At 35.5% G+C, this 26,403-nt stretch overlaps 1 protein-coding gene across 1 annotated transcript in view; it reads left to right on the plus strand.

Annotated features, from left to right (window-relative positions):
- Window positions 1–17,121, plus strand: part of GPC5 (glypican 5) — a 649,065-nt gene extending 631,944 nt beyond the window's left edge. The window contains exons 7-8 of the mRNA XM_088021980.1: window positions 6,549–6,705; window positions 17,057–17,121. Coding sequence (XP_087878106.1) covers window positions 6,549–6,705; window positions 17,057–17,121 — 222 coding nt within the window. The remainder of the gene's footprint in view (window positions 1–6,548; window positions 6,706–17,056) is intronic.
- Window positions 17,122–26,403: the final 9,282 nt, after the last annotated feature.

Genomic DNA, 26,403 nt, shown 5'->3' on the forward strand with positions numbered 1-26,403 from the left:
TTTCAATTGACTTACAGGCTCCATTCTCCTCCCCTTCTCCCATTCTCCTGCTACAGGGTCATTACACACTGCTTGTCACAAAGTGTCCTTGTTTCTTCCCTACTGCAGTCATGATCTGTATCTGTCCTGCTAACTCAGCATGGATGTTTTGGTAGAAGGCTCCGATGTTCTTATGGAATATTCCAACATTAACTCAGAGGTTGTCTTGTAAGAAAGGTTTTTTGCTTTTTCACCAATTCTTTCCAGGTCCTTAGAGTGTTTTCACACAAATGTTTCACAAAAGCCATTTGAGAATTGGTGACATTTGATGTGCACACGTCCTGTTTTGGAAAAAAAAAAAAGTGTCTCCCAATTTTTCTGAGTTCTTTTTGAGGTTGTGTTTATATCCCTACTTCCATTTTATTCCTGCACTTACTCATTAGTTTTTAGTTTAAACCATCCTGTGAGGTCAAACGTAGAGTTTGGAGTGGAACACACATTAATTATAAACGTATCTGGTCACTTTTGGTACAACAGCTCAGAAGATGGAACCAGCCATATTCTGAGTTGGAAGGTAAGCTCAGGCACAGTGGAAAGGAGACATACAGAATTTTCTTATAGAAACAAGGAAAAAAATGATTTTTTTGCAGCATTAGAGGCCAGGTAGTGAATGTAGTAGGCCTTTTCTAAGTTCAATATTCTATTTACAAAATCACAAGACTTTTATAAATTGCCAGACTGCCTTGCATAAACTAAATGCCAACAGAACAGTGACCTTTCAAATTACTGGTGCAACAGAAGCTGAGATCAGAAAGCTCAAACTTAAAGCAAACACCGACAAGAAACCCTACAGAAATGACTTCTGTGTCTGGTCAACGTAACATAACATGACATACTGTAAAATGTGTTTGGATTTTTGGGTAGAATAGTCTGTTATGGTTTCAGTGCTTTTGAAAATAGGAATCTGGAGATTTGTGGTTATGTTATCTGAACCTAAAATATTTTTTTTAAATGTGAAAGAGAAAGAGTGGGAAAGTTTGGTATAAACAGATTTGTAAAATATGATTGTAATAGTGTTACTAAGGGAGGTAAAGAAAGGATGGAACAGGTGGGGGTCTAGAGAGGAGCGGAGTTGGAAGTTTGGGGCAAGGGAAGTTAAGTTGCAAAAACAGATGAGAGTGCATTATATAAGGAGGGTTTTTTTTTTAAATTCTCATTTGAAATATGCAACAGAGATAACTTTAAAAATACATCATGAGGAATTTTGAATCAGAGTTCCAATTTTAAAATGTTATGAGCTTCCGTTGTTTTCCTATTTCCCATACGTTTCTCTGTAAGTTTCACTTAAACTGCATGGGAAGTGTAGATACCAACTGCTTTATAACAAAATTAAATTCATATATATGTATGTATTTGCATGTATATATTCAAAGGGATTTTTTTCAATCTATACTTACAATGTATCTTTAGAGAGGTCTTATTAATGATGAATTGGAAGTATAATTGTATACTTTTTTTCCTGTACCTTCAGTACTCTGGTTTGAAATTTTTCTGTCACCATTTAATTTTCACCTGTATATTCTCATCAGTAGAATACGATCACAAAACAGCAGATTTTACTCTGTCTACATTTGAATAGATGCCTAGAGGCATGTATCTGATGACTAATAATTTCTAAATACATATGTACTTCTTGTATATCTGTGTAAATGGTTGTAAGGGGATGAAGAAATATTTTAGAGATACATCACTGTGTATAGGATTTTGAGGCACATTCCATTGCTGTCACGTTTGGCAATTTTTGATGAATACGTTTCTCTTTCATAGCAAATATGTATGTGAACCATCTATAGCCAGATTTTATTGTAAGTGTTTGAAAGGATATTGCAGCTATGGGATATTGCCAGACCGTTAGTAAAAAGCAAATTGAGTCTATTGAGAGATTAATTCACCAGCTGAAAGAAATACATTTGCCTTAGAGTCATCAGATATTCTACCCACCGAACTCATCCTCCAAGATAGCATACCTAATGAGCTTCCTAAACCGATTAAACATAAGCAGGAAGCATGAGTCATCAGAACTATTTTTGGCTAATCAGCTGACTGCACAAATGCATGCCATTAAGGAAAGGGGAACACCCTAAAAGTTGTAGGTTTTTTCACTGTCCTGACTTCACTTCTCAATTTTATGGATGCAGCATCTTGCACAGGACACTGCAAATGAATGGAGTGCCTTATGCTATATAAAGTGCTTTCCCTTGCATTCAGTAAAATAAAATAAGTTTTAATGGGCTTAAGTGATTTGCTTAAAGGCACACAATTAATGTATGTCTGGGGCTCAAAATCGTGCCCTTTCCCCCGTTGTAATTGTTCTATGAATATGTATGTATTGATCGACTTTCTACCTTTCATGACTAGAGAATAGGTTCAAGGGTTCGGAATGCTGCCATCTTGACAATTGGGCAGACTCAGATAGCGCCAAGACAGGGTGAGGATGAAGGGAAACATTTTTATCCCCGCATGGGTTCCCTTTTTCAAAGACAGAATCGGGGTACTGGTATCAGTTCCTACTGGTTATGATGATAGTAATGATCCAAATAACTAACCATTACTGAGCATCCTTCAATATTAATTTTTTGTTTAAACAACTTTTAGATGCTTCCAGGAGCCCAGGAATGAGATTAACTTCTTTTTAAGATTAAAAAGAAAAATAAGTTAGCAAGATCACAAAACTAAACCTTTAATCTGTTTTTCTTTTCCTGATTTTCACATTATTTCCTTTATATTAATTTTACCTTATTGCATATTCATGAAGGCCGACTTTGAAATAAGAAATATACACTGACTACTTTTTAAGAACTAAGACTACGTCTTCTCCTGTGATGTGAATTATATCCTTCAAAATACATATGTGTTTGCATGTGTTCAGTTAATGTCATTGAATAAATAAGTGAATTCATCTACCAGTCAATAAGCATGAATCCAAAAGCTCTTCTAGAATATCATGGCCTCTGAAGATTAGAGTAAAAGTGAAAGCACTTTACTAAATTAGATATAAAGGACATGGAAGACAGAGTAAATTTAATAAATTATTTTCAAATTTCAAGTGAAGTCAAGCTTACTTATTTAGGATCTATAATGTGGAAATCCCTCCAGTCATGATTGGGAGTATAAAAATGGTGAAATCGTGGTCTCATCTTTGAGAGACTTACCATCAACCAGGAAGGCATGGCATATGCTCAGAAAACTTAATTAAGTGCCTATGAATGGGACACATAGATGTAAAAGATCCAAGAAATACGTATGGAGTGGGACAAGAGTTATTTGAGTTTGAACTTGAGGTTTAAGTATAATATGATGAGTTGAAATAGAGGAAAGGGGAGATTCTATGTGGAAGAAAAACAGGAGCTGGAAATGAGAAGAGTATAAAACAAGCACAAACAAAATTATAGACCTATAAATTCACGCAATTTCCGTGTGAAAAGCAAACTGACTGCTCTGGGGCAGAATCCAGGTGCTGGGGGACTGTGTTTAGACATAATTAACAAAAACAAAAACATAAATTTGACTGCAGCAAAAATTTGAACTTTATTTTCTAGGCCCCATTTCCAAATGCATGTCAATGGGTGTTGAGTGAGGGGAAGGGGTAATTTGCTTATGTAACTTTGGAAAATGAAGTGACGCTCCACTGTTCAACAAGATTGCTTACTGTGAGGATTCTCAGGAGCCTTCAGTTTGTGGACATTAGGAAGGGGGACCATTGTAGGAATTTCACAAACATTTTGCCATAGGATCTCTCTCTTTCTGTGATTTGTCTGTCTGTAGTGATATTTCTCCTCTGGACCCATGTTGGGAACAAGCAGTTTTTTTTTTTAATTTTTTATTGTTATGTTAATCACCATACATTACATCATTAGCTTTTGTTGTAGTGTTCCATGATTCATTGTTTGTGCATAACACCCAGTGCTCCACGCAGTACGTGCCCTCTTTAATACCCATCACCAGGCTAACCCATCCCCCCTACCCCCTCCCCTCTAGAACCCTCAGTTTGTTTTTCAGAGTCCATTATCTCTCCTGGTTCGTCTCCCCCTCTGACTTACTCCCCTTCATTGGGAACAAGCAGTTTTTGACAGTTAAGAGTCACAAGGAGCATTAAGGCAGAGAAAGGACATGGTGAAAGTACTGATTTGGGGGAAAAAATATGGTAGTAGTATGTGGAGAGACTGACATCCCCTGCAATAAGGGGTTGAGAAGAGAAGTTGTAATGATACATGAATAGTGGAGATGAAAGCTTATTTTAAGATATGAAGCGGTAGAGTGCATTTTTAGATCCAATCACTGCTTAGAGATGAAGTATTGTAGGAAGAGCTGGAGATAAAGACTTGGGTGTGATTTGTATACAGGTGAGAGTACAATTTGTTAAGATGGATTCCCAGAAAGAGACTACAAAGGAAGAACAGAGGTTTCCGTTATTCACGGAAACATTTATCTTTACTTTCTTGGAAACGTGAGGAGAAAGATGACCAGAGTAAGAAGAAATCAGAATAGTTTAGTCCAAAAAAGTGAGATTTGAATAAGGATCTTGCTGTGAAAAGCTGGTTTTGTTGATTTGCAAGATAAATTTTATTATAATTGTGAGAATGAAAATGAACATTTGTGGGTGTGTGATGGTGGAGTAGTAAGAAAATGAGCATTGTAAGGCAGAACTTCCATGCAGAGGACACAGAGATACTGACCCTATTAGAGGGACATTGGATTATTGGGAACCTGGAAGTGTGGGTCGGTTGGAATTTTGAATATTTTTTGATGAGTTGATATAGGAAACGGTGATTATGTCCCATGTTCAGGGACTTGGAAAACAATGAGAGGGATTGTAAAGAGGCAGAGAAACTGAAAAGTGAAGAAAAGGTAAAATCTGATAGCTTGTTTCCCAGGGCTATGATCTTCTCAGTGAGGTGGTGTCTTGTGGAATATTAAACTCTTGTTCGGAGAAACATGCTAGAGAATCAGGGGAGACTTCTTTTTGAATTTAACACCTAGTAACACATTTAGCAAATGATAATAAATAGAAATAAATTCTGACGAGAATTTTTAAATTATTGTCAAATTGTTTTACCATTTCATTTTTGTTAGGGAAAATTAATCTTAAAGAATTGTAGTATTTCGGGGTACCTGGGTGGCTCAGTTGGTTCAGCGTCTGCCTTCGGCTCAAGTCAGGATCTCCAGGTCCTGGGATCGAGCCCCGCTTCAGGCTCCCTGTTCAGCGAGCAGTCTGCTTCTCCCTCTCTCTCCCTCTGCCCCCTCCCCCTCTTGTGCTTGCTCTCTCTCAAATAAATAAATAAAATCTTTAAAAATTTTTTAAATTAAAAAAAGAGTTGTGTTATTTCACAATTTGTGACTTAATTGTATTTTTAATTTTGAAAGCTTATAAATTGTCAAAGTCCAGTTGCTTTAATGTAAGTGTTCTTTAAATGCTAAACATGTTCATCTTAGTTGTACTGAGGATATTTCACCCTATGTTTTTCAATTTGAATTATTATCCTTGGGCTGTGTGTTTCATTATTGTCTGCTAATCCACACTATTATCTAGAAAATCTCTTAGAAGTAACAACCCTAATACTGTCATAAAGCACCCTGAAAATGTAGATGCCCATTAAGTGTTCAGCAGGGGTACATTTCATTCATAATATAGCAGTACCCTCTAGTGCTCATGCCTGGTCATGTGTTCTCCAAAACTGCCTTACAGGGCTATATGTCACCTATTGAATCACTTTACTCGGGTTTAGCTTTAAGTGAAATATTCTATTATTCATAACATCACCTTCTTGAAAAGGAGTTCAGGTATTTCCAATATTACTCAAAAATATTACCAGTACTTTTGTGCTGTAGGGAAAAATGGCTATTCCGTCTATTTTGCTCATGTAAGTAAATGAAATGCTTGAGAACAAAGAACCAAGAAGTTGGTTAAATTTCTTAAGTGATTTGTCGAAATGGAAGTAGGGTCTAAGTCTTTTGTTCCAAGGTTCAGTTCTGTGCCATATGCATTGGACGATGCATCTGATCCGAGAAAGTTTAAAGCTATAAATGTATATGTCCAAAATTCTTCATTCTTTAATGGAAATGTTTCTTAAAGAATATTACTCTATTTTGAGAAATTTTGGATTGTTGGTTTACAACACAGCACTGCCAACATACTGCAAAGGAAGTTGTGCTGTATTGAAATTTGATTTACCATGCTTAAACATGTTAATTCAGAACGAAAGGAATCTCCAGCCAAACTATCCATGAGCAAGAAGGCCTGGCTTATTTGCTTTCCAAAGCCTCAACCCAAGCTTGATCACTGAGTTTATATGCAGATTGTAGACCTGCATAGCTGTAAGACCTTGACCATTACTTACTCTTATTTTGGTAGTTTTAATTTTTATTACAGACTTGATTTGGTCAGGTGTTCTCACCAAAATAGTAGATCCACATAAGAAAATAATTCTAATTTCTACATATGTTTCTGAATAGCTTCCTTGGGTGATTTGAGTTTGCTATTAATAAATGTTTTTGGTATCCATATTTAGTTGTTACAGGGTAGGTCACCCAAACCCGACAAGTGGGAGCTCCAGATGGGCAGTGGTGGTGGCATGGTTGAACAGGTCAGCGGGGACTGTGATGATGAAGATGGTTGTGGTGGATCAGGAAGTGGAGAAGTCAAGAGGACACTAAAAATCACAGACTGTAAGTGTATGATTCCAACACCACTTCTAAAGAATGAATTTTGAAGTGTAATTGAGGATAATTATTACTATGAATGCAAAGGAATAAGGGCAGTGAAATCAGAAGCATACAAATGGAATTGGAAAGGACAATGAAACCATTTTCATTTATTCAGGACATGTATTCTTGGGGCTGTTGTTCATTTTTAACTAATGGCTTTCAATGGAAATGACATTTTATTTTCTGTGAAAGATTTGTGAATGAACAGTTCTGAGAATTAAAGGCTTTAAAGTCGGATAATCCTCAGGGCTTGAAATAACTAGCAGAGTGGCTATTAGATGTATATTGGCAAATAATGTGAAATCAGGATAGGAAAACTCTACTAAATAATCAGATTCTGCAACTTCATTATATTGCGCCATTCTGTAAAAGATATCTTACTAGGTTTTCATCATAGTTGAATTACAACGAAATTGGTTAAATATGGGGTTATTTATAATGAAAAACTACTTGGATTTAACTCTTAAGAATTCATTCTTCCCCAAAACTCTCACCAATCATTCGCCTCGTTTTGATTGTATGGGTTTGAAAACCATTTCCAGTATTGCGGGACTGGTCACCACCACACAAGCTGGAACTTCCAAATGACAACAACAACAAATCACCAGATGAATTTTGTTTTCTTTTCTTCACTTTACAAAATGAGTAATACTGGCTCTCCTTGTTACGCACATGCAGATGTTCACATGGGCAAGACAAACAAAGCTACCAACTGAGAAAGCAGTGTGCAAGTTAATGTACCCAGGGCAGCTAACTTTTGGCTCTTCATTTATCTGAGGTCATATAAAGGTGATTACTTTACAAAGTAATTTTCTGGACCTGTGCAGCCCTATCTGGAGGATGGTGGGAGAGTCTCCCTCTAAATCACGGAGGGCGGCTTTGGAACTGTTAGACATGTCCTTTCTTGACTTTGGTGGGAGAATTCATTTACTTTTCACTTCTTGTAGTAAATTTAGATCACTACACATGCTTCAAGCATCAATACCCCATTCTTTCTAGGATCTTGTTTTATAAGGCAAATATATTGTTTAAAGGAATGAAAGCCACAGAGGTGCAAAATCCAAAGGGCAATTAATATAAAGAAATATGTTTTCCTGTTTGACACAAAGAGAAAGTAAATAGTTGGGGTTTAGTACACTGGAGCAGCAATTGAACAAAAGGCCACAAAAATTTCTTTATGTATTAATGCAATTTCCTAGTGAAAATTAAGTATCTTCTACTTGTGTAGGAGCAGGTAAGGATATGTATTTTATTATTGGTATTAATATAGTTTATCAGATTGATTCTTCTGTTTTCTATATTTTGCTGTTTAGGCCAAAACAATAAAAAGGGAAGAAGTAGAAAATGCAAATAAAAGGGTTTTCTAGAAAAATAATTATTCTTACTAAGAGTTGAAATGTCCTCCATTGTATTTTGGAATTAGGATACTTATCTATTAGGTTAATATTAGTTAATCTTTCATTTTCATTTTATCTTGAGTATTTATATGTATCATAATTTCATTGCCATTTGAATATTATGGTTTTAAGGAATAAACATTGATATAAAAATAGTTTAGGTTGAAATTTCATCTATAAATTATGTGTGTGTGTAAGTGTAGAATTTAGCATTTTTATAGGGATTTTTTCACTCTTGGATTTATTTATAAGCTCAAGAATTCATTATGTATTAATACACAACTCTTGTTTTATTTCACAAGAGAAGTAGAGACAGTGGAGGATATTTAACTACTAATAATTTTCTCACAAAACCATACTTGTCAAGGTGGCAAGAATGCATTTTTACTTCAAAATCCTGTTTTCAATTATTACTGATATGAACAGGTGTGGTACAAGCAACTATCCATCAGAATTGGAGAGATTTAAGATTTAGATGGTTTTCAGCAACTCCAGGCAAACATTTTTAAAAAAATCCACACCTGCTATAAGTGGGTTGCTTCTCATGTTTCTGAGTTTATAGCTGTTACCTTTCAATTTTTAATAAGTGGTTAGGAAACCACTGTGGATAGTAGGCTGAAATAAACAGGGACAGAGAAAGTAGCAAAGCATAGGTCACGTTTCTATTTTTATAAAGCACTATCATAGTTTCCGTGTGTTTGGCTCGTTTGATATCTTGCTAAAGCAAGCTAAGACATAGTTTTGGGTGGTCTTAATGACTTAAAACTCATGTGCTCTAGCAAGTTTACCTGGTGTTGTTTGTGTAAAGAACTTGAAATGCACTTATATCTTCTATACACTGATGTTATTCTTTATAAAAAAAGAAGTAACTAGAATACAGTTCATTTGTCACCTCAAAAATGTCTCATTAAAAATAGTTACACGTACATGTATGTATGTATTTATAGCCATATATATATATACGTTACATGGAATAATACTAATACTGTGTTCTGCAAATTAGATTTTGCTTCATTTATGAAAATTTTCAAAGTTGATGAATATTTTACTAATTATCACCTGACCTGATGTTCTGTCTGCTTTTGTTCATGTTTATTTCAGGTAACAGAGAGATCGATACACTTTAAAGTGCAAAGTTTTACCATCAAAATATTTATATACTTTTTAGGTATGATTTTGTTTTCATCACCGATGGTATCAAATAATTTAACAAATATTTAGCTTTTAAAACTACCTGAATTACAGGATCTAAATGGCTTTGAACCTTCATTTTGCCTCACCTCTGACACTCACTCTCCTTTCAAAGTCGCTAATTGATGCGGGTTCTGAACACCGGTGGAAAAAACAAGTTCTTTTCTCGTAGCCAGGCAGAGCAAACAAATGGACACTATCATCAATACTTTTTCAACTACTTGACTATTCTTCTAATATCCCCCAATTCTGAGAGTTTCAAATGAAAAACAACCCAGAATGCCACTAAAAAACAGGTTGTCACAAAACCATTTCCTGTATAGTTTGAGATTAGTAGCACTGCTTGCAATTCTCATGTGATAATATAATTTCAGTTTCTTTTTAAAAAACAAAGAATATGTAACCTGTGACCAAATTCATTTTGATAACAGTGGTTTACACTGATAACTCAGGCAAAATGAATTTGACCACACATTGATTCAGATAAGATACATTCAAGAAGAGTAGGGTGATTTTCAGTCTTCCAGTTGTTCGAGATAATTTCTCTTGTCATATTCATCATGGCTCATATGATGTTATATAGTGTGGTTAGCAGTTTTAAGAATAATTTTATTTTAGCTGAGTAACTGTAAGTGACAACAAAGATCGTTCAATGTGTGTTCAGGTGACTTTTGTTCTAGTGGTGCTCCCAGCATGCCTCTGTAGAAGGGTCATTGTGTGGGCTCCTTCAGAAGGACTTAGTCATTAGGTTTCTTATTTCATGAGCTACTCTTCCTCTTCTCATTTATGGGTTTTCATCATCAACCCAAGTTCTAAGTATTTGAAGAATCCAGGACTCAGTTCTCAAACCTCGTGTCATCTCTGTTCTCATGATTTCCTGTTCCACAAACTGCTAACTGCATCGTAAGAAGAATAGGGATATGGTACTGGTCATTGATAGCACCATCCAGTTTATGAAATATTCCCCTGTGTTTTATCTCAGGAGGTAAGCTTATGAATACTGGAAGTGTTCAACATAATGGAGATTAATTTGGAATCAGAAGGGTAATACATCAAAATATAAAGTTACTAGATCTGGAACGAAATTTTGGTTCACCTTCTGTAGCCAAAAGTAAACAGTTTATATTGGCTTTGGACTTGTCACTTAGTAATTAACCTTGGAGCAGCTTCTAACAAATGAATCTACAGCATGGTACTAACAATGACCTTGGAAGAGAATAGTGCATTCCATGTGCATGGTAAAGTGAAAATAGTACATTGTTAACCACTGAAGAGTAAAGGTTGCTGATTTATTTAGTAATGCAGGATTACAGAGTGAGTGAAAATTCTTGGCTTCCTCAAACTTATTTTCACCATAAATCACCTTTATTTCAAAACCTCAGGCATAGAGGTCAGGGAGAACTGAAAAAAAAAATTACAAGTGGCATTTTCCTTAGAAAATGCAATCTTTTATTCTCCAGAATTACTAAAACTATGTAATTATTCATTTTGTAGAAATTATTTTATTTTATCTACTGATGATTTTTCTTTCCAATATAAATTATGTCAAACAGATAATGCAAGCATGTATTTGTTTACATTATTAATAGTTCCAAAAGGGGCACTGGGTGGCTCAGTCAGTTGAGGGTCCAACTAATGATTTCCTCTCAGGTCATGATCTCAGGGTCATGGGATCGAGCCCCGTATGGGGCGCCACGCTCAGCACAAAGTCAACTTAATATTCTGCTTGAGATTCCCTCTGCCCCTCCCCACTTCTCTCTCTCTCTTTCTCTTAAATAAATAATCCTTAAAAAATAGTTCCAAAAGAATAATAGTTCCAAATAAGCACATTAAAAGTATGTGCATTCTTTCTAACATTAAATTCTCATCAAATTCAGTTAAAATAAATTGTATTTAGTTTACTTTGCAAAGTGAGATAAATAGCCCTTTAATATATTATCCTCCATATAAGAAAGTTTACTGAGAATAATTAAGGTGCTTATGTGTTTTACTTTATTCAGTGATGCTAAAAATAAATCCTCTTTATAAGGTTATCTAGATTCAAACCTTTGTGACACAGTAAAATAATCTTGAATAATGACTATACACTTTAAAGTACATTTACAGTGCCTAATACTGAAGGATCATGATAAAGCCATTAAAAATGTCACAAAGAAACCCTTCTTGATTCTGTTCAATGTTCAAAATTATAAACACTTTGAAATTGTCACCTACTACCGTTTCTACACTACTGGTGAAAATTATACTAAAAAGAAATGAAATAGATATCTAAGATAAATGTATTTTAATTAAGATGTGATCACTATGAATATTATTCTGATTATACACGTTCATTTTGGTTTCTAAATAATTAAGTCTCATCCTGGTTGTTTGATATTTTGTTAACAAGATTGTGTAATGGAATCTGGACACCTAATGAATCATCTAAAATCATTGTTCATTCTCTTGAAAAGTTATACATCACATTCTTGGAATTAAATAATAGAATTGAAACAAGAGGACTCGTCCTTGAATGCCTGTGGAATGATTTCCATTGCTTCAGCTTAGACACAGAACTGATGTGAATTCACTGAGGGGATGAGGGAAGACTTACTAATTAAAGCTTACGAAGCCTCCTACCATTCATCCCAGATCAACAGCTCTTCTGCACATCTCATAACTAAATCTGTACCATTCTAGAGGACATAAAAAAAAAAAAAAAGAAGTTATGGTCTCTTTGAACTAGCACAATGCTCAATATGACTGTATGACCGATAGAGGAAGTAAAGAATGAAAATTTAAGAAAATATTACCAGATACATTTTATCATGGCTTGCCTAAAGTCATGTGACTGTCAATAAACCCAGAAACAAATAACATTTCTACCCAGGTCTATTTTAATAGATTTCTGTTGCAAATAAACAGAATGATTATGAAATTGCGACATTCTCCGTCAGGATTCATTGATAACATGGATCACGTAGAAACAAGTCAAGTATACTTTCAGCTCTTTAATGACTTCCATACCATTAAGTGAGTACAAAAAGTATTTCATATAGGTTTTTGACCGATTAAATGCTCATCTAACTATAAATAATTAATATAAACAACAGAGCATGTGACCTGGGCCCAGAGCTTCTCAAAGTCGCTTGTGTGTACAAAGCACTTGGGATCCTTGTTCAAAAGCTGAGTATGATACAGGAGGTCTGAAGTGGGGCATTACTTATATGCTTCTACTTGATGCTATTGCTGCTGGTCTAAGGACCATTCCTTCTGAACAAAAAGCATGGCCTTATTTACTACATACCTTATTTATTAGTATCTCTCAGTTTCTATTGAAGTAGCATGAACTCTTATTAAAACACCATCTACATTTATATATTAGCATACCAAGGCAGCATCATATACATGGAGGCATTAGGGACAATAACAATTAGATGTAATATCGCTTACTCTATGTGATTTTTGGTATCAGTCTGTTTGATTGTTTTTAGCCATGGATTACTTCCTAAACCAAAGGAGAACAACTTCCATCTTTTCTCAGGGTCTGAAGCCTTCCATTTTGGACCAGTGCCTCTGGTATGTCAGCAGAAATGTTTCACTTTTAACTCTACCAGTTTGTGATGAACACTGAAGAAATATCTGGCACAATCCCCTGAATCATGTTAAATTCCAACAGAGATAAATCAAAGTTTTATGTGAACTAAGAGAAAGTAGAGAGACTATCTAAATGGGGCAATCGGTAAATACGGCATAGAGGAGACAGGAAAAGAGCCATCTGAAAAAAGAAATTGATGGTGAGGTTTATGAGAAAATGGCATTTCAGAGGGTGGGTGCATGATTTAATTTTGGCTCTTGACAATAGGGAAGAAGAAAGTATCCTCTGAAGAGTAAGCATGGTGAACAAAGATTGGGGAGTTGTGAGGAGAAGGGGAATAAGGAGCATGCTTAAGAGGAACAACATTATTCAAATGGCTTGAAAAAACATTGGAAGTCTAAAAATGTGGATTAAAAATGTTACAGTGGATTCTGAATTCAAGAGTAGAGAGTTTGTATTTCATTTGTTAGGCAAAGAGGAATGATTACAAGTTTTTCTGTGTGGTCATTTTGTTTGAGTGTACAGTTTTTTTTTTTAAAGATGTTATTTATTTGCGAGAGAGCGCACAAGTCGGGGGCATGACAGGAGAGGGAGAAGCTGACTCCCTGTTGAGCAGGGAGCACCATGGGGCTTTATCCCAGGACCCTGAGATCATGACCTGAGCCGAAGGCAGTGGGCTTAACCCACTGAGCCACCCAGGCTCCCTGAGTGTTACTTTTATTAGCAATACAGTGAACTAGTAAAAAAAAAATAAAAGTGTAAATGAAGTGTATATTGCACAATTGCACAAGGTAATTTACCACTTACCTTGAACAAGTAATTGTTCCGTGCCTAAATTTCCTTAAGATTTGGGTAATGATAGTACTCTCCAAGAAACATCCCTATGAGGATTAAATCACCATTATAATCCATACAGCATTACAAAAGTGGCCAATCCATCCCCACCCACCTAAACAAAAAAGTTGTTGAGTAAAATACAGACAAAGATTTTCTTAAATGTTTTCATGAACCGGCAAAAAAGAAAGGACTGTTCTGTAAAACCGGTGAAGTCATAACAATAATATAGAGATAAATGTAGATATATAGAGATAGATAGAGAAAAATCTGTAATTATACACACATACTTACACATGCACAGTTTAAGGAAAATAATAAAATGAATTTTTCCACCAGTCTAAAAAATAGAATATCTCCATAACTTTGTGTGCCTCTCTCTGAACACATTCCACTCTGACAGTTTACCATGATCATAAATTATGTAAAAATATTTGCCTTTTTCTCTTTTTAGAGTTTTAGGCATCAAGATAGGCATTCACAAACAATATATTCCTGGGTTTTGCACTTTATACAAATGGAATCATGTAGTTTTTTTGTTATGTGGTGTGCTCCTTTCTCTTAAATATTAGGTTTTTGGGGGTGCCTGGGTGGCTCAGTCATTGAGCCTTTGGCTCAGGTCGTGATCCCAGGGTCCTGGGATTGAGCCCCACATCAGGCTCCCTGCTCGACAGGAAGCCTGCTTCTCCCTCTCCCACTCCCCTGCTTGTGTTCCCTCTCTCCCTGTGTCTCTCTCTGTCAAATAAATAAGTAAAATCTTAAAAAAAAATATTAGGTTTTTGAAGTTCATCCATGTTGATGGGTTTAGATGTACTCATTTAGCTTACCAAGGTCTGGTATTCTAGTTATGGATACACACACTCATTTGTTTATTCTATTGTTTATGAATATTGGAGTTGACTTCAGTGTTCGGATATTGTGAATTTTGTTGCTTAAACCATCTTGAACATATCTCTGGATATACATGTATAAGAGCCTCTGCAGTGTATACCTAGAAGTATCATGACAGTCTCTCAAAGCAAAGCATGCATACGTTGAGCCTTACTAGGAAATGTCAGACTGCTCTACAGGGTGATTGTGTCAAATTTATTTTCTTACCGGCAATAAATAAAAGTTCGTTACTTATTGCTCCCCATTTTTGCAAACACTTTTTTCCCCATTTTCACTACTTTTATATATCTGTCCAAAGAATGGAAGTGAGACAGTATGTTTTCCAATATTAATTTCTATTACCATGATAATTCATTGAATTATGCATTTTTCATAGGTATATGAAATTCCTCATTTATTTACTCATCTGAAATTTCTTTTATATCATTTTCCCTATTCTATAAGATTATTTATCTTCTTTGACAGACTCTCAGGACAAAAGCCAACTTCAGTGATCTAGTTATCTATTTTGACTATGATCTTCAGGAAAGGCAGGATAGATTCTTGAATATTTCTTTTTATTTAATTGACACCCTCCCTGTTTTTCTCAGAAGGTGACCAGTTTCTTTTTAAGAATATCTTAAAATCAGTTTTAAAAACACTTGTGATTCTTACTCTTATCAAAGTCCAGATTGTCCCACATTTTGCAATTGGCCCTTCTCTGGTTTGGCTCTTGAGTTCTTTTGATGTGATCCTTAGAGTCTTTGCTAGTTTCATTGTTGAATAGCATAAGAAACTATTCTAAATGGAGTTTATTCTTTATCTGTCACAGACATGGAACCAGTCATTTTCATGTGATCCCTGGTTTGTTTTCATAAGAAACAGTATTCTTATGGCCACAATCTAGGCATAAGACAGGATTCTTAAAGACACATGATAAAAGAAAAAAAAAATCTCATTACTCATTTGCTTTACTCTGCATTAGATATATCACATTATCATACAAATACTAAAACTGCCCCTAGTACCAATGATGATTACTAAAGTCAGTTACATTTTTTGCATATGTTATCCATATTCTAATCCCATTTTGTGGTTAGAATAGATATTGACATATATCAAACAACCCAATACAGAGGTCATATAGATTGTTCCTTAGCAAGAATATAGAATAGGTAAATAGATTTGATAGATAGATGGATAGATAGATAGAGATATCATTAGGTGATCTGCTAAATCTGCACACTTAATTTATTCTTCCAGTAATTATATATGTAATGCTCACTACTAGTTCTTCTGTCAAAGTCTCTCTAATGCATTTCTTAAGCAGGACTTATAAATACAATATTTCACAAATTCTTACTTGGTGATAAGAGTTTGTGACCGTTTTCCATGAAAGTCAATTTCTCTGGATAGAACAATGTTGGATTACATTTTCTTTCCTTGCATCTCTTCAATATGCACTGATTATTCTTCTGGAAGAAAGCATTGCTGGCAAATATCACAATCTAATTTTCTACTCTTGATAAACCACATATTATATTTTTACCCTCTCAGTGCCCAATGCCTTGTTTTCTTTAAGGCACAGTAATTTTGCTAGAATATAGCTTTGTGTTGGTAGTTCTGAGTTGACATTCTCAGTAACACAATATACCTTTTAAATAAGTAATATCAAATTTTTTAGCAGATAATTTTGAGTTCTAGTTTTAAGTAATTGTTCTCTCCTGTTTTGATTGTCTTTTCTTTAAGAATACCTATTAGACATTTGTTGAATTGTATTTGCTTATCAGAACATTCCTCAATACTTTTGATCTGTTTTTAAATATATTTTTCATTTTCAATAACTGCCTTTTTTCACTTCCTATTTCTGTTAAGGTATTACTAGTGGTATTTCTTTGCTCTTACACTCCTTCTAGATTTTATTTTTAAATGATGTTTTTTCTTCCCTTCTTTTTTTTTTCAAAATCTGACCTCATATCTGAATTTCTCAAATTCTGATTTATGTTATTTGTTGTCTTATATTCTTTTCTTAATGTCTTTTAGCTCATTTTGAAAATGACATGTTAAATTTCTGGTGTGATTTTTGAACATGTCATTCTGGTGTGCTCTCACTGTAGAGATAGTAACTATTTTTGTTATAATAACTTTGTATAGGATTTGACCTTAATCCTTTCCTCATGCTTATTTTTATGTGAATTTAAATTTTCTAAATTTTTAGAAGGAGGCTTGGTTCAGATAGATTTACTAAATTAACTGAGTTCCCAGTCCTACTGTTTTCACATAGTGTTAAATGAAATATGGTGACTTATTTTCTGAGATACTCTGGCTCTGTCCCTTCCCCTACATTTACTCCTATCTTCTCTTTCCTAATTCTCTTTTGGCCTTGTCCCACTAATTCTTGATTCCACTTCTCTTCTTTGTGGACCCCCAAATAGTAAGAAAGACTTGCCAGATGATATTCGAGTCAGAGGCTCTAGCCCCGTCAGCCTTATATTCTCTCATTATTAGAGTGGGAAAAACTCCCAATTCTCTGCTGTTTTCAAATTGATTTCCAGGGCAGAACAGTTGGCCATTTTGCATTCTTTCGTTTTCAGGTCTGTAACATGCTGTGTTGCTTCCCACTGCTTTCTTCTGTAGACTTGCTGATGGCATTAGGTTTAGTGACTCTTGTTTGTATGTCCTCATGCATGTGTATGTTGAGGTTCATGAGGATAACTCATGAGTTGGGTTGTAAGATGGTATGACATGATTTTGACTTTGTTATCCAATTGTTCTGTCTGGTTTTTGGGTGGATCTGGAAGTTTACAAAGGCTGTGCTGCAAAGGTATCTTCCCTGAATTTCCCAGACCGTTTCAAGTTTTAAGGAAATGGTAATGCTCTTGTTTATCTTTGGTTGTGGACCTTGACATAATACACGTGCATACAGACATACATAGGTTTTTCATGTATGTGAAAAGCAGCTGTATTTTTCAAATTCATGTGTCACCAATAGTCTATTTACAATAGCAAGTTTTTTAAAGTAAGTGCTCTAAGAAAAGGGAGGTCAGAGACATTGAGTCAGGAGGAAACCTGTCTAAAGTTTACCTAAGCTGAGGGGATCTTTCTTGGCTGTGTGCATTTCACTGATTGCTGAAATAGAGCATCACTTTTTTTGTTTATTGGTTATTCCTGTTTTGCAAAGTGCCTCCCCTCCCTTTTCCCATTTTATTACTACGTTGATTTGAGGTATCTCATTATATACCTAACATTTTGCCAGCATGAGTCCCAAGAAATTTCTTTGCTCTTTCGAGTGTGTATATTTTTTAAATATATGTATGTGGCCTTTATACACTTAAGGTGCTCAGAGTCTAGAAGGGAGACAGATATGTAAGGAAATAAACTAAACTGTGAAAATATTTAAAATATGGAACAATATGAGGCACAGAGAGCACATAATAGGGAGAATAATAAATTTCACATTTATTTATTTATTTATTTAGCTAGGAATAACATCCTAAAAGTTACATCTGTAGTGGTGTCCATGGAGGATGAAAAATAGTCAGATGGGCTGGGGGATAAAATTTATTCCAGACAGGGCGCCTGGGTGGCTCAGTTGTTAAGCGTCTGCCTTCAGCTCAGGTCATGATCCCAGGGTCCTGGGATCGAGCCCCGCATCGGGCTCCCTGCTCAGCGGGAAGCCTGCTTCTCCCTCTCCCACTCCCCCTGCTTGTGTTCCTGCTCTCGCTGTGTCTCTCTCTGTCAAATAAATAAATAAAATCTTTAAAAAAAAATTTATTCCAGACAGAACGTTTACAAAAGCACAAATGTTTCAGGTATCAGAATATATTCATGATGTGTTTTATCTTCCTGAAACACTGTTTTTGAGGGAGGATGAGACAAGAAGCTAGCAAAATAATAAGCAATCTCTATAATGTAGGACAATATATAATACCATGGTTTCTGGGTTGTTTTTTTTTTTTCCTCTAAGAAGTAATGATTTACTCAACTGCAAAGGACTCCAAGGGAAAATCCATTTATTTAAGGCCCAATGTCAAAACAGTATCACAAATTCCAGTGATGTTCAGGCAACAGTTAGATCTAGATTGTGTAGGCAAGGAGCCCCAAACTAAACTTGTCAAATTTTCATCTAAATCTGTGTTTTAATTTTCCATATTTGGTGGGCACACTACCACTTAAATCCTATCAAGTCAGAGATTCAGGAGTTGGCCAAGGTTCCTCTGCTTCCTTCACTCCCCATAGTTAGAAAGGCCCTTTGTCTTTACCTGCTCAATCTCTCTTAAATACAGTCTCTTTCCTATTCCCATTGCTACTTTCTTAACTTAGGTCCTCCCCATCTCTTGACTGAACTGTTTTTATAATGCATAGTGGTCTCTTTGCTTCTATTTTTCCCATCTCTGCCCTGCCATTAAAGTAATATTTTTAAACTGACAGTCTGGTGCTTTGCTGAGATACGGTATCCCAAGCCACCACAAAGTCACATTAGGCAGAGAACTGGTCTTCTAAGAAGAAGAGGCTATTTCGGTCTTGAGAGCTCTTGAACATTTGAACAATAGCTTTTAATTACTTGTCATTTCAGACAGACAATTTCATTTTTTTCTGGATACCCTGTTGCTTTTGGCCAAATTAAACCATCTCCCATTGAAATGAGTGGTGGTGCACAATTGTTCTGTCTTTCTTAAGACCCAGACTTCAAAAATGCAGAAAGATGGCTACGGCTGTTGTGCTGGTCATAAACCTGTTGTGTCTCCACTCCAGACGACTCTTCTAAAAACTGTTCTGTGATGATGCAAACTACATTTTCTAAACTCTCAACTAAATTCCCAAATTACACGAAGTCTATAAATTATGTTTCCCAAATTATCTTGCCAGCCAGTGTCCTGTTACTTTTCTGCCAATGGGAGATACTAAAAGGAGATCTTAAGAGAGAAGGGGGAAAATACTTCCTTCCTCTTTCCAATTCTTGTCAACGTTATATCACCAGCAGAGTATCACTCCAGTGCCTCCAGACACATTTAGCGCTTACGGTGGCAGCTGGGTTTTAGCCCTTGAAGATACCTGTGCCAGCTACCTTTGCTTCCACTTAGTCAATGATCTCAGCATTATGGTGCCCCATAGAGGCCTGAATGCGATTTGGGAAGCGTTACACTTCCATTGTCTGTTCTGAGAAGTAAACTCCTCTTTCAAGTCTCTTGATTCTGGATATCCTATCTCTTTCTTTCCTTCAACCCTAAGAGTGAGAGCTACTCTTTATAGTTACTAATATCTATGGCTTCAGCCTTCAACATCTTCTTTTTGTTCTACTAATCTTTGAATGTCTATATATCAATTTCTTGTGTTATGTTAACTCTAAAATCACTAGCACAATCCCTGGGTTTTGTTTTGTTTTGTTTATTTTTTGGACTGGACCCTGTCTGATATGGCTGGTATTGATTGTATAAAGTTAGAATCAGGATAATATAATTATTATCTGAGAACCAGCAAGACCTTCCCGTAGTGTTCAAGGGGATAAAACCATCACAATGTACTGTGCAGGCTAACACCTGTATTACATTTCCTCCCAAATTCCAGAGGAGACAATCACATAGAAAATGAGAAGAAATAATCCATTCATGCTTGGACATGTTGAAGAGAGAATAAGAGGAAATAGATGTCTTCTGGGTGAGAAATACCCTGGGGGAATCAGCCCTGAAACCATGAGGCTTTGTTTAAATGTGGCATTGTGCTTGATCAACCTGAGTTGATTTGAAGCTCTAAGTGTTGATGAAACCACCCTGTAAAACTGTCCCTGAGGATGACTTCTGGGACTATTGGGTTTGGGTCTTCCATGGAGCCAGCTGTATAGGGCTGGGAAAGTTTGAGGCAGGGGGGCAATTAAAACACACATACATAAAAATAAGCAAATGGGACTGGCAATTCCAAGGTACCAAATGTTGTTGGTTTGTGAAAACAAATTCCAAGTCTCTTTCTTTTACTATTATTAATTTCAGGTCTTCCTAGATTTGGAATATTTGAATTAACTCTCTAAGATACAGTCAAGCACTTCTTCAACACCTTGTATATTTAGCAGATATATATTTCTTTTTAAAGATTTTATTTACTTATTTATTTTAGAGAGAGGGAGAGCAAGTGGGGGGAGGAACAGAGGGAGAGAGACGAGCAGACACCACCCTGAGCATGGAGCCCCATGCAGGGCCAGATCCCACAACCCTGAGATCGTGACCTGAGCTGAAATCAGGCTCAATCAACTGACTGAGCCACCTAGGTGCCCTGCGGATATATATATTTCTGAAGTATGATTCAATTCCTGCACCTACTAGCACCAAAGCTTTTATTAGTTCCTATGCCCCCCCCCAAGAATATGGTTTTGTATATGAGTCACATTAACTACAATAGGTTGTAAGATCTTGAGGGCAAGGCAGGCAGCACCTATAAAAAGTTTTTTAATAGGTATCTTTCCATACATCACAGCACTATTTTTGATCATGGAGTATACAGTTTCCATCAGAATTATCCCCATGCTTGTTTAAAATGCAGATTATAGAATTCCACCCCAAAATATTGAATCAAAAGTTCCATGGGTAGAGCCCAGAAATTTATATTTAGCAAGCATAATAAATAATAATTACTCCCAATAAAACTTGAGAACAACTGCCTCGCAGTCCTTACAAACAATGCCTCCAAACATGCGACATTTAATGAATGTGTTCTGAATTACATGAATGGACACGAGTATAATCTATGTGTCTCTGAGACACATCTTAATTAACATTAAAACCCAGGTTTTTAATGAAGTGAAAATATTGACATTAATTTTAGTCAAGAATATTAACTGGAAATCAAAATGAATATAAATATGTTCACACTCAAAAGACCATAGCTGTTAAATATAGAATACATTTGGTATGCATAGTTTTCTTTGACAACTATCAGTATTTGTGAATTATATGAATAACTTTCATATCTTCACACAGTAGAGAACTGACTGAGGAGTTTTTGTATTAGCTGAATGTGGTATTTTGAGTGAAAATTAATAAATCAAAAGTAATTATTTGAGTGCTAATTGTTAAATTGGAGTGTAAAGTACTGAATTTAAGAGTGTAATTTTTTAGATTAATGTATAATGTCTCAATTTTGGAAGAGATGCATTAACGCAGTTTGTGTTGCTTGGGGGTATTTTTTTGCTTTATTATGGTCGACTTCCTCTAATTTCCTTATAATTCTAATGTTTCATGCTAAATTTTAAAAATATAAATAATTATGTTTATTTATTAAGTAATATATATAATTATTTTCAGTTGGTACAATTTTGCAAAATAATATAGATTTTGTATCATAGCATTTCTCAGAGAAATTATTATTAGTCTTACCTTTATGATAAAACTACATTTGATGGAATCTTATTTTTTTTCCCCGAAATCTGAATTACATTATGGAGCTCATAGGGGAATAGCATGACACTAATTTAATACAAATTTTGAACTCCAAATTAAATTTGAGTCACTAATTGCTTCTTCTTTATACTTCCAGCCCATAAAACCAGTCTTTTCTTTGATGTTAACCCCTTACCTCTCAATTCATCTATCCACTCATTTATTCATTCAACTTATTCTGTGCTAGTCACTATGCAAATTTCTGCCCCTGGGGAATACAGATGAGTAATTAGGAAATTACAGTGCAGTATGAAGAAATTTATTTGTGGGAAAACAGATCTTATGGGAGCATAATGGAAAGCTATCTTATACCATCTTAGGGATTATAGGAAGTTTTCTCAAATGAATTGAAATATAATCTGATGCTGAAGATAGTTTTTAATAGGGTTATAAATAGCCAGGAGAATAATCCTTACAGGATGGAGGAAGCAGGAGCAGAAACATGATAACTGGGAAAAGCTGAGCATGATTAGAAAACTGCATGGAATCCCAGAATGTTGTAATATACAATGTAGCCTGGGGATTGGCATAAACTAACTAACGAATCACTTACCCATAATATGCTATGCCAAAAATCAGTTCATTGATCAATTTGCACTGTAGAAAGAGCTCTGTAATTGCAGTGTTAAAAATGCATCTGGAGAGAGTTGTTAATGCAGTAATAGAGGCATGATATGTTGATGACATAAGTGAAAGTCAAATATTTTTTTTCTTGCTGTGATTTCTCCACCTCTTCAAGTGAACTTGGTCACTACTTTATCTGCTAACTTAATGCTTATACATATTTATATTATCACATTGTAGTTTATTCATTTATATTTTATTTCTTCTTAGACCATGAGTTTCTAAAAATGGTACCCATGTCCATCTTTATATCCTTGTAATTGCATATAATGCATGAGGAAAGATGTTCAGAAAATCTTTGTTGAGTTAATGTATGAGTGCATGAATAAGTGAAGAAAAGTATTTTGGAGTCATCATGGGGAATATAGTAATATAAAGCCATACAAGAATAAAATGGGAGTAGGAAGAACAAAATTATGTAAAGAAATGGGAAAGTTATGGGCGCCTGGGTGGCTCAGATGGTTAAGCGTCTGCCTTCGGCTCAGGTCGTGATCCCAGGGTCCTGGGATCGAGTCCCGCATTGGGCTCCCAGCTCCTTGGGAGCCTACTTCTCCCTCTGCTTCTCTCTCTCTCTCTCTGTCTCTCTGTCTCTCATGAATAAATAAATAAAATCTTTAAAAAAAAAAGAAATGGGAAAGTTATGATATATGTGATAAAAATTAACTGAGTTTTGCTACTGAATATTTCTGACTATTTCATTTCCTCAACATGCAGATCATCCAGGCTACTATCACACACTTTGTAGGGTTTATTGTATTTCAGAAGCTGTCAATGTCTTTGAGGATAACTTGTCATCACTGCATGATGTTCCTATCTGTAGGTTCAGCAAAACATGCTCAAGATCAGTGAACAATGGCAAGAATAGTAAGAACAGTAAAAATGTTCTATTTCAAAGGTGAAGTTTACTTACACAAATAAATGCATTCTTACTATATGGTCGAGGAATCCCACTCCTTCATAGTTACTCAAAAGAACTGAAAATTTGCATCCACATAAAAACCTGTACATGTATGTTCTTAACAGCTTTCTTAATAATAGCCAAAACTCAGAAGCAGCCAAGATGTCCTTCAGCAGGTTAACGGATAAACTGTGGTACATCTGGAAAATGGAATATTATTCAATGCTAAAAAGAAATGAGCTAATAAGTAATGAAAAGACATGGAGGAATATTACATTCATATTGCTGAGTGAAAGCCAATCTGAAAAGGCTATATACTGTATGATTCCAGCTTGTGAGATGTGCAATTAGCAAATTAGAAAGACAGTAAAAAGATCAGGGTTTAGGGGAAGGAAGGGAAAAACTGATGGAGCACAGAGGGTTTTTAGGGCAGTGAAAATACTGTGCATGATACCAAAATGATGGAAACGTGTCATTATACATTTGTCTAAACCCACAGAATGTATAATACCAAGAGTGAATGCTGGTATAAACTATGGATTTGGGGTGATAATGATGTGTCAATCAATGTAGGTTCATCAGTCATTGCATGTGTACCCATCTGGTGGGGGGTGTTAATAATGGGGGAGGTTGTGTGTGGGGGCCAGGGGCATATGCACAATCTCTATATTTCCTGCTCAATTTTTCTGTGAAAGTAAAACTGCTCAAAAAAAATAACATCTGTTAATTATTAAAAGGTCACATTTGTTGTTTACCAAGTGCAAATATAAAAATGGATATTTAAAATTCCTATAATAATAATAATAATTCTTAATAGCTAACTGACATCATAAAAACAATAGTTAATATTTATTTAGTGTTACTCAATGACAGAGCCCAGGTCTATTCTGGGTATTTTCTATGTATTAACTTATTTAACCTGAAAACTCTATGTGATACGTATTATTGTATTTTTCTGGTTTGGCACCAGTACTTGAGTTCTTTGCCCAAGGTCACAATAGTTTCAGTTAGCATGCTGCAGAGCCAGGATTGGAGCCAGGCAATAGGACTTCAAACAAGAATAACAGAATAGTCTCAGTATATTGTGCATGAGTAACTCCATGCCATATTTTTAAATGTTTTCAGAATCTTTTGCTTATATGGGTGAAATTGAAAATCACCAAAAAGAGAAATGTCTTTGGAAAGGACATTTGTAAATATTGGTCTAAATACCTGAAGAAGCAAGTTAAAAACTAGTGTTCATTTATATGCTTTCGTATACAGCAAGGATTTACTCTGTGGTGCTTTTGAAAGGACCACAAATGTATGGAACTTTACAGTTAATGATAGGCTTTATGGAAGAGGTACTCTGGACAATATATTAAGTAACATTAGTTCTAATTATGGTTCTATCACTAATGTCCAGGGGCCTTGAATAAATCTTGGATCTCATTTGCCTACCATATAAAAACAAGGGATTTGGACAAGATGTTCCCAAATTCCATATTATCTTTCAAATTCTATGTCTCAGAGAAGGGCATATTTTTAAATATTGGTCATTCTCAGGTATAATTGATTTTGTTGAAAGCCCTTCTTACTAGGGCTAAAGATAAAGACCACCTGAGAAGCTTTCATTGTCAAACAAAGTTAGGTTTATTAATTTGCTGCTTCAAGCGAAACAGTACACCAAAAGAACTGTGAGACAGCTCAACAAGAGAGCACTGTGATCGGCTATTTATAGCTGTATGATTGTGAAGGTCCATTTATAGCTTCACACAGGTTCCTCTAAGGAGGAACTTGAAAGAACAGGTCAGCCCTACATTGGCTGTGGTCCTGAGGGGAGGGCTCTTTAACACTGGGTATCACAATCATTTTTGGGCAGGAGATGAGAGAAATCAAACTTGTGAAATCATTGGTTAAAAAAAAAAAGCAAGAATTACTTGTGTGATCTTGGCCATTTTCTATTATAAATATTGTTTTAGTTTCTGTTAGGAACATCACAGTCTACTCTTTACCCAAAATGATGCGAATAAGACAAGGTAACTGAGATACACACACACACACACACACACACACACACACACACGCACACACACACAGGCCTGAAGAATGAAATTTCCTTCTATAATGACTAACAGAATTTTTGAGGGAAAGTAATATATATACAGTTGTTTTTTCCCATAGTTAAGTGTGTGGTTTGTGTTCTATGAAAACATCTTCGGGGCGCCTGGGTGGCTCAGTCATTAAGCGTCTGCCTTCAGCTCGGGTCATGGTCCCAGGGTCCTGGGATCGAGTCCCACATCGGGCTCCCCGCTCAGCAGGAAGCCTGCTTCTCCCTCTCCCACTCCTTCTGCTAGTGTTCCCTCTCTCACTGTGTCTCTCTTTATCAAATAAATAAATAAAATCTTTAAAAAATATATCTTCTATCTAGGACCCTACAATATTGACTATTCTATTAAAGAGGTGAAAATTAATTGAAGCTATCCTGCTGAGAAATAGTAATAATTCACTGTAACCCAGAGGCTCACAGGTGATATTCCATGATCAGTATTACATTACTTAAATGTTCATCATTGTCCAGGCATTGAAGTGGGGAGAGAGAAGTTTTTTTGATAACAAAATATTCTATATGGTTATTAACATTGGGGAGAAAAAGGACCAAATTGCAAATGATATAAAAATTCAAATACCGTAGTGTTCTCAAATGCAATGAGTAAAAGCAATGCAAATGAGTAAAAGCAAGAAATAGCCTTGAGAGAAAGAGATCTAGAAAAGGGAACGGTAGTAACAATGTATGGAGATATGTTGTGCAAATGATATTTTTTGTTTTTCCCTTCCTTTGAATAAAGTAAATGGTTT

This window comes from Eumetopias jubatus, unplaced genomic scaffold (assembly GCF_037043125.1).
Source record: "Eumetopias jubatus isolate StellerSeaLion01/CBP00866 unplaced genomic scaffold, mEumJub1_p1.0 scaffold_3, whole genome shotgun sequence".
NCBI classification, from domain to species: domain Eukaryota; kingdom Metazoa; phylum Chordata; class Mammalia; order Carnivora; family Otariidae; genus Eumetopias; species Eumetopias jubatus.